General features: G+C 33.6%; 1 protein-coding gene across 1 annotated transcript in view; it reads right to left on the bottom strand.

The window, feature by feature from the left end:
* LOC103608563 (plexin domain-containing protein 2-like) overlaps positions 1–12693 on the bottom strand; it is a 50666-nt gene that overhangs the window by 35475 nt on the left and 2498 nt on the right. The window contains exons 2-3 of the mRNA XM_008592985.1: positions 11771–11921; positions 10282–10320 (exon numbers count right to left, since the gene is read on the bottom strand). Of these exons, the coding sequence (XP_008591207.1) occupies positions 10282–10320; positions 11771–11909 (178 nt within the window). The 5' untranslated portion in view covers positions 11910–11921. The remainder of the gene's footprint in view (positions 1–10281; positions 10321–11770; positions 11922–12693) is intronic.

The following is a 12693-nucleotide window of genomic DNA, read 5'->3' as shown; positions in this document are numbered from 1 at the left end:
TGTGCATTTTATTATTTTAGATTAGTTTTGCTTTTAATTGAATTTCATATAAATTGAGTCATACTACAGGTACTATGATGTGTCTGGCTCTTTTGCTTAACAGTGTTCTTAAGATTTTTCTGTGCCATTGCACTTATCAGTAGCAATTCATTCTTTTTTCTGCTGAATAGTAGTCCTCTGCATAAATATACTCTATCTCTTTACTCTTCTGTTGATAAACATCTGGACTGTTTCCAGTTATCAACAATTATGAATATAGTTGCTATGAATATTCTTGCACAAGTTTTTTTGTGGTTATGTTTTCTCTTGGATAGAAACATAGAAGTGGAATTTCTGGCTCAAAAGGCCAGAGCTTTATAAAAACTGCCAAATAGCTTTCCAAAGTGGTCATTTAATACTACATTCCAACTGGTAATGTGCAAGAGTTCAGGTGCACCATGTCATCATTAACGTTATTGCTGTGTCATCAATATTAGTTTTGTGTCTCCAGGACACCACATCCTCATCAATATTACTGTTGTGAGGCATTTAGCCATCCTAATGGGTGCAAAAGGGTATCCCCTTCAGGTTTGGACTGTTTATCTTTTATTATTAATTTTCAGAAGTTCTTTATATTTTCTGGATACAAGTCCTTCTAAATACATGTTTATTGTAAACATTTTCTCCTGTATGTGACCTGCCTTTTCATTTCCTTAACAAAGTTTTTGATGAACAAACGTTTTTAATTCTGATGTTTCATTTATCATTTTTTAAAACAGTCTTCTTAGGAGATATTAAACTTATTAAAGTTTTCAAAGAACCAACTTTTGATTGTGTTAATATTCTCTATTGTTTTCTATTTCTTATTTTCATTTTTTCTACTCATCTTTATTATTTACTCCTTTTTTTGATTAATATATTATTTAGAAGTGCTGTTTACTTCCACATATTTGTGGACTTTCAAAATAGAATACTTCCCCCCCCCACCAGCTTCATTAAGGTATAATTGACAAATAAAAATTATTCATATTCACAGTATACATCGTGATGCTTTGTTATACACACTATGAAATAATTAAATCTAATTAACATATCCATCACCTCACATGCTTATCTTTTTGAAGATATACTCTCTCATCAATAGGTATAGTATTGTTCTAGATCCTCATTTAATTCTTTGGTAGTCAGAGAATACAGATTATATGAAATCAATCTTTTCAATCTTTAAGATGTGTTTATGGCTTAGTATATGGTCTGTCTTGATGACAATTTCACGTCCACCTGAAAAAATACCTACATTCTACAGTTGTTGGGAACAATGCTCTATAAGTGTCAATCACATCAAGGTGGTTGATAGCATAGTTTAATTCTATATCCTTCCTAAGTTTTTGGTCTAATTTTTAGAAATTGTAATGGCTTCCTGAAGAACTGACTTTTTAAAAAAGTTTTTATATTTTCCTTTTTACCTCTGTTAATCTCTTTCTCTTTAAGTCTACTTAGCTTGATATTTATATAGTGACTCCAGCTTTTCTATGGTTATGTTTGCAGTGTATATATTTTTCTATCATTTTACCTTAAAGCAGTTTATATCTTCATGTTATTATTTTTCATGTACATTTCTTATACACAACGTATAATTGGATCTTGCTCTTTTAAAAGTCAGTCTGATAATCTATGCTTTTAATTGGAGTTTTTATTTTATTTGCATTTAATATAATTATCAGTATGGTTGAATCTGATCTCTCATCCTGCTCTTTGTTTTATTGTACCCCCCTGTTAGGTGGTCCATCGTTCCCTCTCTCCTGCCTTCTTTGGGTTAAATAAATACTTCTTAGAATTCCATTCAAATTCCTCCAATGGATTTTAGCTCTACATATTTATATTTTTCTTTAGTGGTTGCTAAATATAATGTTACCATGTGTTAAGATCACTTATGGTTGACACTTTGTCCACCAAGTTGTTAATTCATCGCTGTAACTGAAATAATAACAGTAACTTACAACCCTGTTATGAATTAGCATTAAGTAATTAACTCCTGTCCTTACTACCCAAGATACATTTAAAATATTGCATGGTATTATTTGAGCACTACAGAATAAAAGTAAAGCAAAAATTAGTCTTAATGGAGCAGCAAGCCATTGAAAACCTAGTTGTTGAAAAAGATTATACTAAATTTACCATCTAATGGATTAAACTACTCTCTTTAGAGCATTATTTCTTTTTAAAAATAGTATATCTTTTCTTCCCATCAACATTTCCTCTTTTTATTTTATTTTATTTTTTTCTTCTTTGCTTTAGTGGATCAGCACATTACATGAGCTATAGGCATTAGTGATTCAAGCACAGTTGAAATCATATAGCCTCGAAGATAGTCACCCAGGTCAGAGGACTCCAAACACACCCTGGCACGTCCATTGCACATCAATATGAGGATCCATCTTCCATTGCCCTTAGAAATGTTTTATGGGTTCTCTCAGATCCTAGACACTGCATTTTAACCTCTCCTTGCTCAGTCTCACTGTATTACTTTGCCTCCTACTGTACTGAGAGAACAGCAACCACAAACGAAACTCCTTCCACAACTCCCTCCCCTCATCCATGCAGTCTAAACCCACCCCTACCTGCAGATATATCACTTCATGCCCAGTCATCTTTTAACTTTTTCTTCCTTATGAGTTCTTTCTCCTCAATACTTATGGCATGTAAAAATATGCTCCTAAAATAAGACAACATTGTAAATCTCTACTTCCCTTTTTACCAAGCTTCTTGAAAAAGTATTCTATCCCTGTTCACTTGAATTTCCTTACTGCCCACAGACTTTTCAAATTCTGTCTAGGGATTCTGCAACTGTGAGTTATAGACCATCCAGTCAAGGTCAGCTATTGTCTTCATATTACCTACTGAACTGTACTGGATTGAATTATGTCCCGCCAAAACTCACTGAAGCTTCAATTATGTTTCCCAAGTTTTATGTATTAGAGACTTAGCTGCCACTGTGACTGTTAAGAGGGTGGGAAACCCCATTACAATAACTGAAAGGTGGAGCCTTGAAGAGGTGATTGGATTGTAGGACCATGCAGTAGTGAATGGATTAAAAATGGTGGTCGGGGTGTGGCTCTGAGGGCTTTAAAAGGAAAGTGAATGAGGAGATTACTCTCTGCTCTCTCTGCTCCGCCATTTTCACAATGTGATGCCTGCCATCACTGTCATCACCAACAAGACCTTCACCAGATGTGTTGCCTGGATGTTGGACTTCCTAGCCTCAGAAACTGTAAGCAATAAATTTTGTTTTCTTTATAAAATACCCAGTTCTGTGTATTTTGTTATAAGCAACAGAAATGGACTAATACACTGACTCTTGCAGTTTTCTTGCTGTCTCTCTCACCCTCTTTTCAGTTTTCTTCACAAAACCTCAACTGTTGTATTCTCACTTTAGTCCTCTGCTTTTTTTGTTTTTTATACTATACTTCTGTGACCTCACCCCTAAAACTTCAGTTATTTTTTTTATGCTGATGATGTTTAAATTTATGTCTAATGCTCATATTTCTCAAGTGAATTCCAGACTTGTATAGTAAAATGCGTACTGGACATCTTCATTCAGGTGTCCCATGGGTATTTCAAAGTAAACATGGTCAAATTAGATGTACTGCCTCTCCCAAAACCTCCTCCTCTTCCGTACTCCCTATTAAATGGCACCAGCATCCATCCAGATCACTCAAACTCAAGTCTTGGGAGCCATCTCAGTCATTTTTCTACCACATGAATCACACATCCAATCAGACATTAGCTATGTAGCTTCAAAGCCTTTAATGGCCTTCCATTGTCTAAATGATGTCAATGGCTCCCAATGCCAATGTCTTCCACATAAAGTTCAAACTCCCTTGTCTGGTTAAAAGTCCATGAATGCTGAAGCCCCTATTCATGTTTGAGCCTCACCATCCGTAACTACTATATGTATATTTTGACCCCAGCCCAGTGAAATTTGAAAACTCTTTAGAGTTTTCCAAATAGATCTCAATGTTTCCTGTTTCTGAACCTCTGTGTATGTTGATCCCTCTGCAGAAATTCCTTTTTTCTATCCCTTTGCTACATAGATCCTACCCACATTTCAAAATTTGGATTGAGCATTGCTTCTGGGAAGCTTTCCCATAATGTTAGTTTCACTTAGATGCCTTTTCTCTGCCCTCCGATTGTTTCTCTTGAGTCTATCTTTGCATTTTTTACACCAAACTTAATTAGTGGTTTATTTCTCTATGCCATCCCGTTAGACGACTTGCTTCTTCAGGTTAGACACCGGACCTTGTTTATCACCTACCAATGGGCCAGGTACACAGTAGTTTATGAAATGTTTCTAGAATAAATCAAATCAAATCACTACCAAAGTTAATCTAATTTTTTAGTATCATACATATTATTTTAGGAGTACAAGGTCATCAACCACAATCACTAGACATTTCACATTAAAAAAACTGTAATAACTTTACACATGTTTAACACACTGGAAAGGGGCATAAGAAATACTGGGTAACACAAAATCTGCTCCTGGGGCCCCTCGTAAGTCTCGGATTCCCGATCGCAACCCTTGGTGTTGTGCCCGCACCTCGCTCAGCCAGTGAGCGGCTGGTCTGTACGTGGGATCCGAACCCTCAGCGGGAGCGCCACTGTGCTCCCAAGTGGTGCACTGTAGCAGTGCGCCACTGGGCCGGCCCTGAATACAGGAATTTTTATAAGCTGGAACAATGCAGTTAAACAAGAATCACCAAGTGAGTCCAATGTACAGAAAAAGTTGAGAGAATGTTCAGTTTTGACTCTAGACAAAAATTTGGGGGAGAAATCTTTAATCTTAGGGAAATCTCAAAATAATATTCTAAAGTACAAGAATTCTTCACTATTATGATACATATACACTTAGAATATAGTTAGTGCTATCATGAAAAGTAGCTAAGTAAAAGATAAAACTAAATGCCAAAATATTTTACAGTTATAGAGACAGAAAGTGATAGATATTCAATAGCCTGTCAAAAGGAAATAACAGTTACCCTCTGCTTGTAAGTTTGTGATCTACTCAAAATAATTAGATGAAAAAAATAGCAAGGAATGGTAGGAAAAAAGTAGTGAAAGATATGTTACTTTGATGATTTATGTGTGAAAGTCAAAAATAATTTGACTGAATGATAAATGAAATACTAGACACTTGATCTATCACTATAGACTAGGTAATAAAAATATAACCTTAGAAATATTCCAGGGAAAATATCAGACTAATATTCTAACATTTTATTTTTGGATGAAAAGTCTTATGATAAGTTCAGAAATAGGAAACTGAACACAACAGAATTAGCATATAGAACAGCCATTCCATAGCAGTTCATTCAAAATATATCTGTATTAGCTCTTTGAAAGCAACCACTTTGCAGATTTGTACCTCTGAATTAATTTAATCATATTCTGCAAACTGCTTAATGCAGCGATTTGAGCACCTCCTTGATGAAGACACCAACCACTGATTCAAGAATGCAGCCTTTCAGAGTCTGGGTCTGGTAAAATTCCTAACAATAAGAAGAAATGATGAACACAGAACCAACTAACCCTAACCCTATCAGAGTCTGGGTCTGGTAAAATTCCTAACAATAAGAAGAAATGATGAACACAGAACCAACTGCATTACATATCATGTTTGTCTGGAGTGCTGATACTTTAAATATTATAAACAATTAAGGACTTATTATGTTCAAGTAGTTTTAGAAAGAAACAACTCTATCAAAGGGAATACCCTTTAAAGAAACCAAGAGAAAATGCAGATTTTGGTGCTTTGGTAAATATCAGTCAACAAATTTTGAATAATAAAATCAAATCAGGATGTTAGAGCTTGAAATAATTTTAATATCTCCAGTGTAGCAGAGTAACACAATTCAATTTGCTAAATTGAGTTGAATCTGGTTGAAGACTTTATTTTCTTAATTAAAAATGGTTGCCATTGATTCAAACTGCAAGCCTTTTTCAGCCCTGGATATAACTTTATCCAGTTTGCATCTTGAAGACATTTACATTTCTAATTAGATTGTGAGTGCCATTTGGGAGCAAACCTAATCAAACATCAAAGAAGGCATTTGATAGTTGTACCTGCTAAAATACATAGCTAGGTCATTCCTTAAAAATGAAACTTGTTTAATAAGCTATTGCTATGATTTGAAAACCCAAAGAAGATGTGGTTTTAAATGAATATAACCATTATCCACAGAAATGTATTTATTTAAAGAAAACAGGGTAGGTACCCCTTACAGGTGAATTAAACCTGAATTTTTAGAGAAACCAAGAAGGCTAAAAGAATGTGAAATTAGATTTTCAACAAAACTACAGGATAGCCCTATAGTTTGGAGACCACATGCCAATGATTCTGAAATCACTCAATTACACAGGAGAATTCTGCATTATGATTTTCATAAAAAAGGATAAAATGGAAACTAATGCATAATTACATGAGAACAGAAAATTTCATTACAAACACCTGGAAGTATAATCAGTTGTTAAATAAAGGGAAAAATAATATCGTAGGTTTAAGTAAAATAGCTTATTGTGGTATTTCCCTTGTGAGGTTTGATTGTAAGAGACCTATAGTGCAAGGAGAGGCAATACTGTGAGGTTGTCAAGGACTTGGAATCTGCATCAAGGCTAAACAGATTCACATCCCAGCTATGACACATGCTAGCTAGGGAACCCAGCCTTTTTGTACCTCTGTTACCATTTCTATAAAACGGAACTAATAATAGGATCAACTCAGGGGTGTTGTGTGAGTTAAATGAGTTAATGTATGCACAGCATTTAGAATGATGCCTGGAACACAGTAAACATTCAATAGATATTCTTCCTTCTCCCTCATCTTCTACTTCCTCCTACTCTTCCTCCTGTTGCTCCTCTTCTGCTTCTCTTCTGTTTTTCACATAAACAAGTAACAGGCATGCTATTTGATTAAACTTAATATCATAAACATGCAACCAGCAATATTTCAGTTGGAGATAAATTGCTGTCTTTGAATTGGCTCTTTTGAGTTTTTGCATTCAGCCATTGACAATGGTCAAACAAGGCTATATCTTATCAAGGGAGCTGCACTCATTACATATTCCCTTTGTTTAGATTTTTTTCTTGCTCTTTTCTCTAAATTTAGAAAGCTTAGAACTTACACTCAAGCCGAAAGGTTTATAAAACTTTCAGTCAAGTAGGCTGAAACTCCAAGAGGCCCTCTACCTACACCTAATCTAAATGTATCAGGAAACTATGCTCAATTGAAGATTCATCAGGAGTGATTTAGCAGATTGTAGCTCAGTCTGGGTCCTCTGAATGAGAAACCCTGTTGCGTGACTTTGGTGTCCAGCTGCTCAGAAGTATTTTATGCTTTCATATCAAAGGTGAAGGAAAATCTCTTAGAAAGTGAATGTATAATCATGTCAGCTGTGGATTCCACTAAGAAAATCAACTATTTTAGCACAGAGATATGTTCCCAAAAGACTCCGACCTGAGGTAATCCAATATGTAAAGGAGACACTGTATGGAAAGTCAGTTATTGGTTTCTAGCTACATATTGACTACTTTGAAAAATGTCATCCTCTTTTCCAGAAAAGTACAGATGTTTAAATTAAAATGACTTCAAGAACAGCCAATTAGTTACACAATAAAGTAACTATGTGAAATGCTGGATATGTTAATCTGCATCACTGCTGTAACCATTTCACTATCTATATGTATCCATTACATCATGTTGTAAACCTCAAATACATACAATAAAATTTATTTAAAGTAAAAAGAACAGCCAATTAAATAACGAAATAAAATGTGCTAAATTTCTTTGCAACAATACATAGCAATTTACAAAAATTTATTAGCATGTTTTAAAAAAATCAATCTCAATAAATTTTGAAAACATTTAAAGTAGGCTTTCTAATTCATTACTATCTCAGTCTTGCAAAATGTTAAACTAGAGGGGAAAAGCAATTCTGAATTCTGTTTTCAACATGCTTAATTAATTATTAAGTTAGATTTAAATGGGCAATCCTTCCTGAATCTCCACATTCCATAAAATAAAAAGCAATGATAGCATACTATCTTAATAAGGATGCTATAAAAAGTAATGTGTGACTTCCCTTAAGTACTCTTTTGAAGAAATATTTATCCTAACACTGGTCAAGTTGGTCTGTTCAAACTGCATTTGAATACTTTTAGGAAAAGGGCTTTATAAAGAACCACAGACATGAAAAGAGTTTGAAGTCTTGTTGTGACATTTTGGAATTCTGATGGATATCTGCTGCATATCAATTATCTAAATATCATCTGAAAATCCAACAGTTGACTCTGTAGTCTATGAAAAACTCCCATATTTAAATCTTGGGGTTTATTTAACTTGATTTCTTAGCATCATAAGGCAGTTCTAATGCACTTTTTAAAGAAAATCTTCAGTTTTATGATTCTTTGATGCTTTAAACAAAGCTAAGGATTTTCTTTGGGATAATTGGTAACATCCTAAAAACCAAAGTGTATTTCACAAAACATTAAGTCCACGAGATGCTGCTTGTAAAAAATAAGACCAAATAGTGGAGAAATGCCAATATGAAACCTTTATAACCACCTGGAAGATTCACTAAAATAAATGTTCTCTGGAAGCAGGACATTTGCTGAAGACTTGTTCATTGCTATAGCCCCAAGGCTGCAGCAAGCCTTTGCAATTAGCAAGTATTCAGCAGGAAGAAGTGAACATTAAAGGCTCTGAAGTGTTCTCCAGCAAGTACATTTTTTAAATTTTCTTTCACCTGGAGTATCTCCCACCTTTTTGACCACAGGAACCCTTACTTTACTTACTTACTTACTTACTTGTTTGTTTGTTTGTTTATTTATTTATTCTGTTATCACTATAGAATATTTTAGGCATACAGGAAAAAAAGAAAAGAAAACATTGAGAAAATATAACAAATACACATGTAACTACCACCCATATTAAGAATTAAATATAATGAATACAACAGAAGCCTACTGAGTACCCCTCTTCCATAACATTCACCTAATACCCCATCTCCTCTCTCAAAATGAGGTAACCCGAACTTTAAGATTTATGTTCACATGATACTATAACATCCTGCTCTGGGAAATCCTGAATTGCGGGATTGGTGATGTCCCTTCGAGTGCTAAGATTTTAATTTATTTCTAGCTAGTATATATGTTGCAAATGATCATCTGTAAAACTATCCACTTACTGCATTAATACAATAATTAACAAGAAATGAATGAAATAACACACTAGAATAGAAATGCAGGATAATGCACAATTGACAGATGGACTGACATGAAATTTAAAGATACACATATATAAACAGTGACCTAAGAAAGCATGTAAGTATTGGTTACTTAACCTTGGCTGAGTAATTTAAGAACTACTCTCATAAATTATAGAGAAAAACTTTCCTAACAATGTATATATTCAATTTGACTTACTGAAGAAGTCATCTAGGGCTGCAAAAGTAAAACCATGACTAGATCAACGTCACAATCTGCCTACATTTACATAACAGATGCTGCCAGGAAGTGGAGACCCCTTTCCTAAGCTGAATAAACAATTACTAATGCAAATCTCTTTTATCAAGATCCAGCACGCTCTGGGGAGAAGCACACATGAGCTAACATAGTTTAAAAGGGAAAGAACTGGTTTTTAAGATATGGCCAATATCTTACACAGTAGTATTTCAGTAGAACTTTTTTTCCTCAAATTTTCATGTACTGTTATAGATATTTCTATATTGTTTTAGAAAAACTTTAAGTATGTTACTAACAAGATGTTCTTTTGAATATTTAATTTTTGTCATTTGCTTCCTAGAACAGATAGAAAGACCTAACACAATATACTTCCACACCTACTGCTTTGTTTCTCAATTTTATGTATAAAAGGTGTTAATGAAAAAGTCAAGTTAGTGAAAAACAATTGAACCCAATATCTGTAGCTGTGTAACAACTATGCAAACAACTAAAACAACAACAACTAGAGCAACAGAGAATAGCAAGATGTGTGGATACATTCTCTGCTTTATAACTAGTAATTGGCGTCACATAGTTTTATGCACAAATAAATGCAAGAATTAGGATTTTATTTCACTTTTCGAAGCTATTTACTGAATTCTTCACAAGTTAAATGCCAACAGGGAATGAAATATATCCTCACTCTAGACTTAGAAGCCCATAAGTCCTTTCTCATATTAAAATTAATGAAATGAATTAGCATTTAACAATGTTTGTTTATAAAAGAAAAGTATCAATTCCTACCTCCATTGTCTTTTAGATGTAGTGCTATCTTGGTATCATCTGGAAAAGAAATTCAAAGTTATTATAACAGCAAAAGATTTTAAAGGTGCATAAATCTCATGACTAGTAATTGTCTGCTAACTGTCTTAATTGTAACATGACTAGATTTTGATAATTTATTAAGATAATTTCTAGTGCAGCGAGAGTATTTCCTAGCTTTACATGATGTAGTGCTAACACTTCTTACAGAGATTGTACAATCAAGACTTTAGTAAAGTATTACATAACTCTTAAGTTTGTGAAAAAATTAAACAGTTCTAATTACAACTTAAAAGACATTTATTAAAATAAATGTCTTAAAAATAACAGTGTAATTAGACTCTATAGTTATGACCTTATTTATTCTTTTTTAAAGATTGAGAAAATTCCTGAATAATTGGAATAGTGAAGATTTGTCAATATTTACAAATTGAACTTCAAAGGTGAAATGCTTTTTCACCACTAACAAATATGACCAAAATCATATTTGAAAAAAACCTGTCCTGAATGAACAAAAGGGAAGATGTGCTTTCTTTTATCTCAGGGGTTATATTTCATTCTAAAGGATAGGGTTTAAATTACAAAAATATTTTCATAGGCTTTAACATAACGATCCAAAATAATATGAATTAAAATGTAAATTGCTTTTAAAAGTAAAAAAAAACATGCATTTAGCATCTGCGCTCTACTTCACTTTATTCCAGTTACCTTATAATATCAAGTTAAATTGCCATCAAAAGTTTCAAGTTTAATTTAACTTTCTATTCAAATGAAAACAATGCATATAACAATAAACAAGTAAACCATTTTTTCCCCCTCAAAGCTTACTCTTGGCCAATTAGTCTCATATTTCTGCCTATTAGTCCCATATTACTTCCTAGGGGTACCATTCAAAATAGAAAGTTATCAAATGTTAGTAAATGATTCTATCTTCCCCCCCATGAGTTGTGCACCTGCATTATCAGTGTTGCCTTCCCTAGAAGAGAAAATATTTTTCAAGGACAATTTCTTGTCCTTGTTATACGTATAACTCCTGTATAGGTTATAGACTGACATATTTTATTGGCTGTATTCAGGAAAATGTTAGAATTGTATTTGAGTAGAATTATCTATTGTTTACAATACAATATCAATGGACATTCTGCCTGTTTATCCCATGACTGCAATGTTAAATTTGGTTGCTACAAAATTTAGCCACATGAAAAGAAGTCTATGTTGATTTTCTAGTAAGGACAAGAAGGCAGAATCACTGGCAAATGCTAAGTCTTAAGGAAAGGCACAGGACATAAAAGAATCCCAGTGCATATTTTTTAGTCCATAATAATTTTGTCTTTTTCTCCTTTAGAAATCCCTTAGAAATCCAGTTTGCCAAAGAATTAACTTTCCCTCTATAGGATAGCAGCTACTCTAGTGCATTCAACACAGAGATCTTTCCCTCCTTCAGGAATAAAGCACAGTATCTCTTGGGCACCTTCTGTGGGCAGGCTGGTGGGCAGCTGCGCTGTGGCTGCCCTTCTGGTGGTGGTTAAGACCCTGAACTGTGTGGTTGTTGTGCGTATGGCTGTAGTGGTTTGAGAAGAAGCTTCCACTGGTTCTGTGTTCTCACACATCTTCTCTTTGGACTAGTAAGGGAAACAAAAAGGAAAACCAATTAACTGATCACACCTACATTTTTAGAAATTACATCAAAAAAGTTGAGGTATATAAAGCTCAAAAGGCTTTCAAATCAACACGAGGAATAAATTATTAAAAATAATACGTAAGTTAAACAAAAAGAAAAAGGAGCAGTTTAACAGAGTCAGCAAAAACAATGAACAATGAAGAACATATTTATATGACCAAGACTTTAGATATTGGGATCCTCCAATATGAAATATATAAAAATTATATAAGGAATGTTTAAAGAGATGAGTGGTAAAATTTAAAAATAAACTGGTAACATAAGACTATAAAAATGATTTGGCAGATCTAACAAAGTGCCAAATTTAGATTTTAGAAATAAATGTGTATTTGCTGAAATTACTACCTTAATGGATAGATTAAATAAAAGACTAAACGAGATGAGCTCCTTGGGAGGAGGGGGTCATTTTCCATTTACCTTTATATTTCTAATAGCACATGTTCTGTAGAACATGGTGAATTGTCCACAGATATACTTAGGAGGGTGTAGTATATGAAGGATTTTTCTCTATCACCTGTGGTTCATCGTGAGCCCAAGTGAAGCAAGAAAATTAAAATGTCTGAATTACAGCCTCAATCTTTACACAAATATAGGTATTCAATTTCAGCATTTTTTTATTTAGGTAACAGTGATTATATGGAAGAAACAGTGATATGAAAATATAACTATGGCTCTGTCAATACATTTTCTTTTTTCTTTTTTTTTTTGTGACA

Source organism: Galeopterus variegatus, unplaced genomic scaffold, assembly GCF_000696425.1.
Source record: "Galeopterus variegatus unplaced genomic scaffold, G_variegatus-3.0.2 Scaffold8565, whole genome shotgun sequence".
NCBI lineage: Eukaryota > Metazoa > Chordata > Mammalia > Dermoptera > Cynocephalidae > Galeopterus > Galeopterus variegatus.
This window is presented reverse-complemented; position numbering and strand designations above follow the sequence as displayed.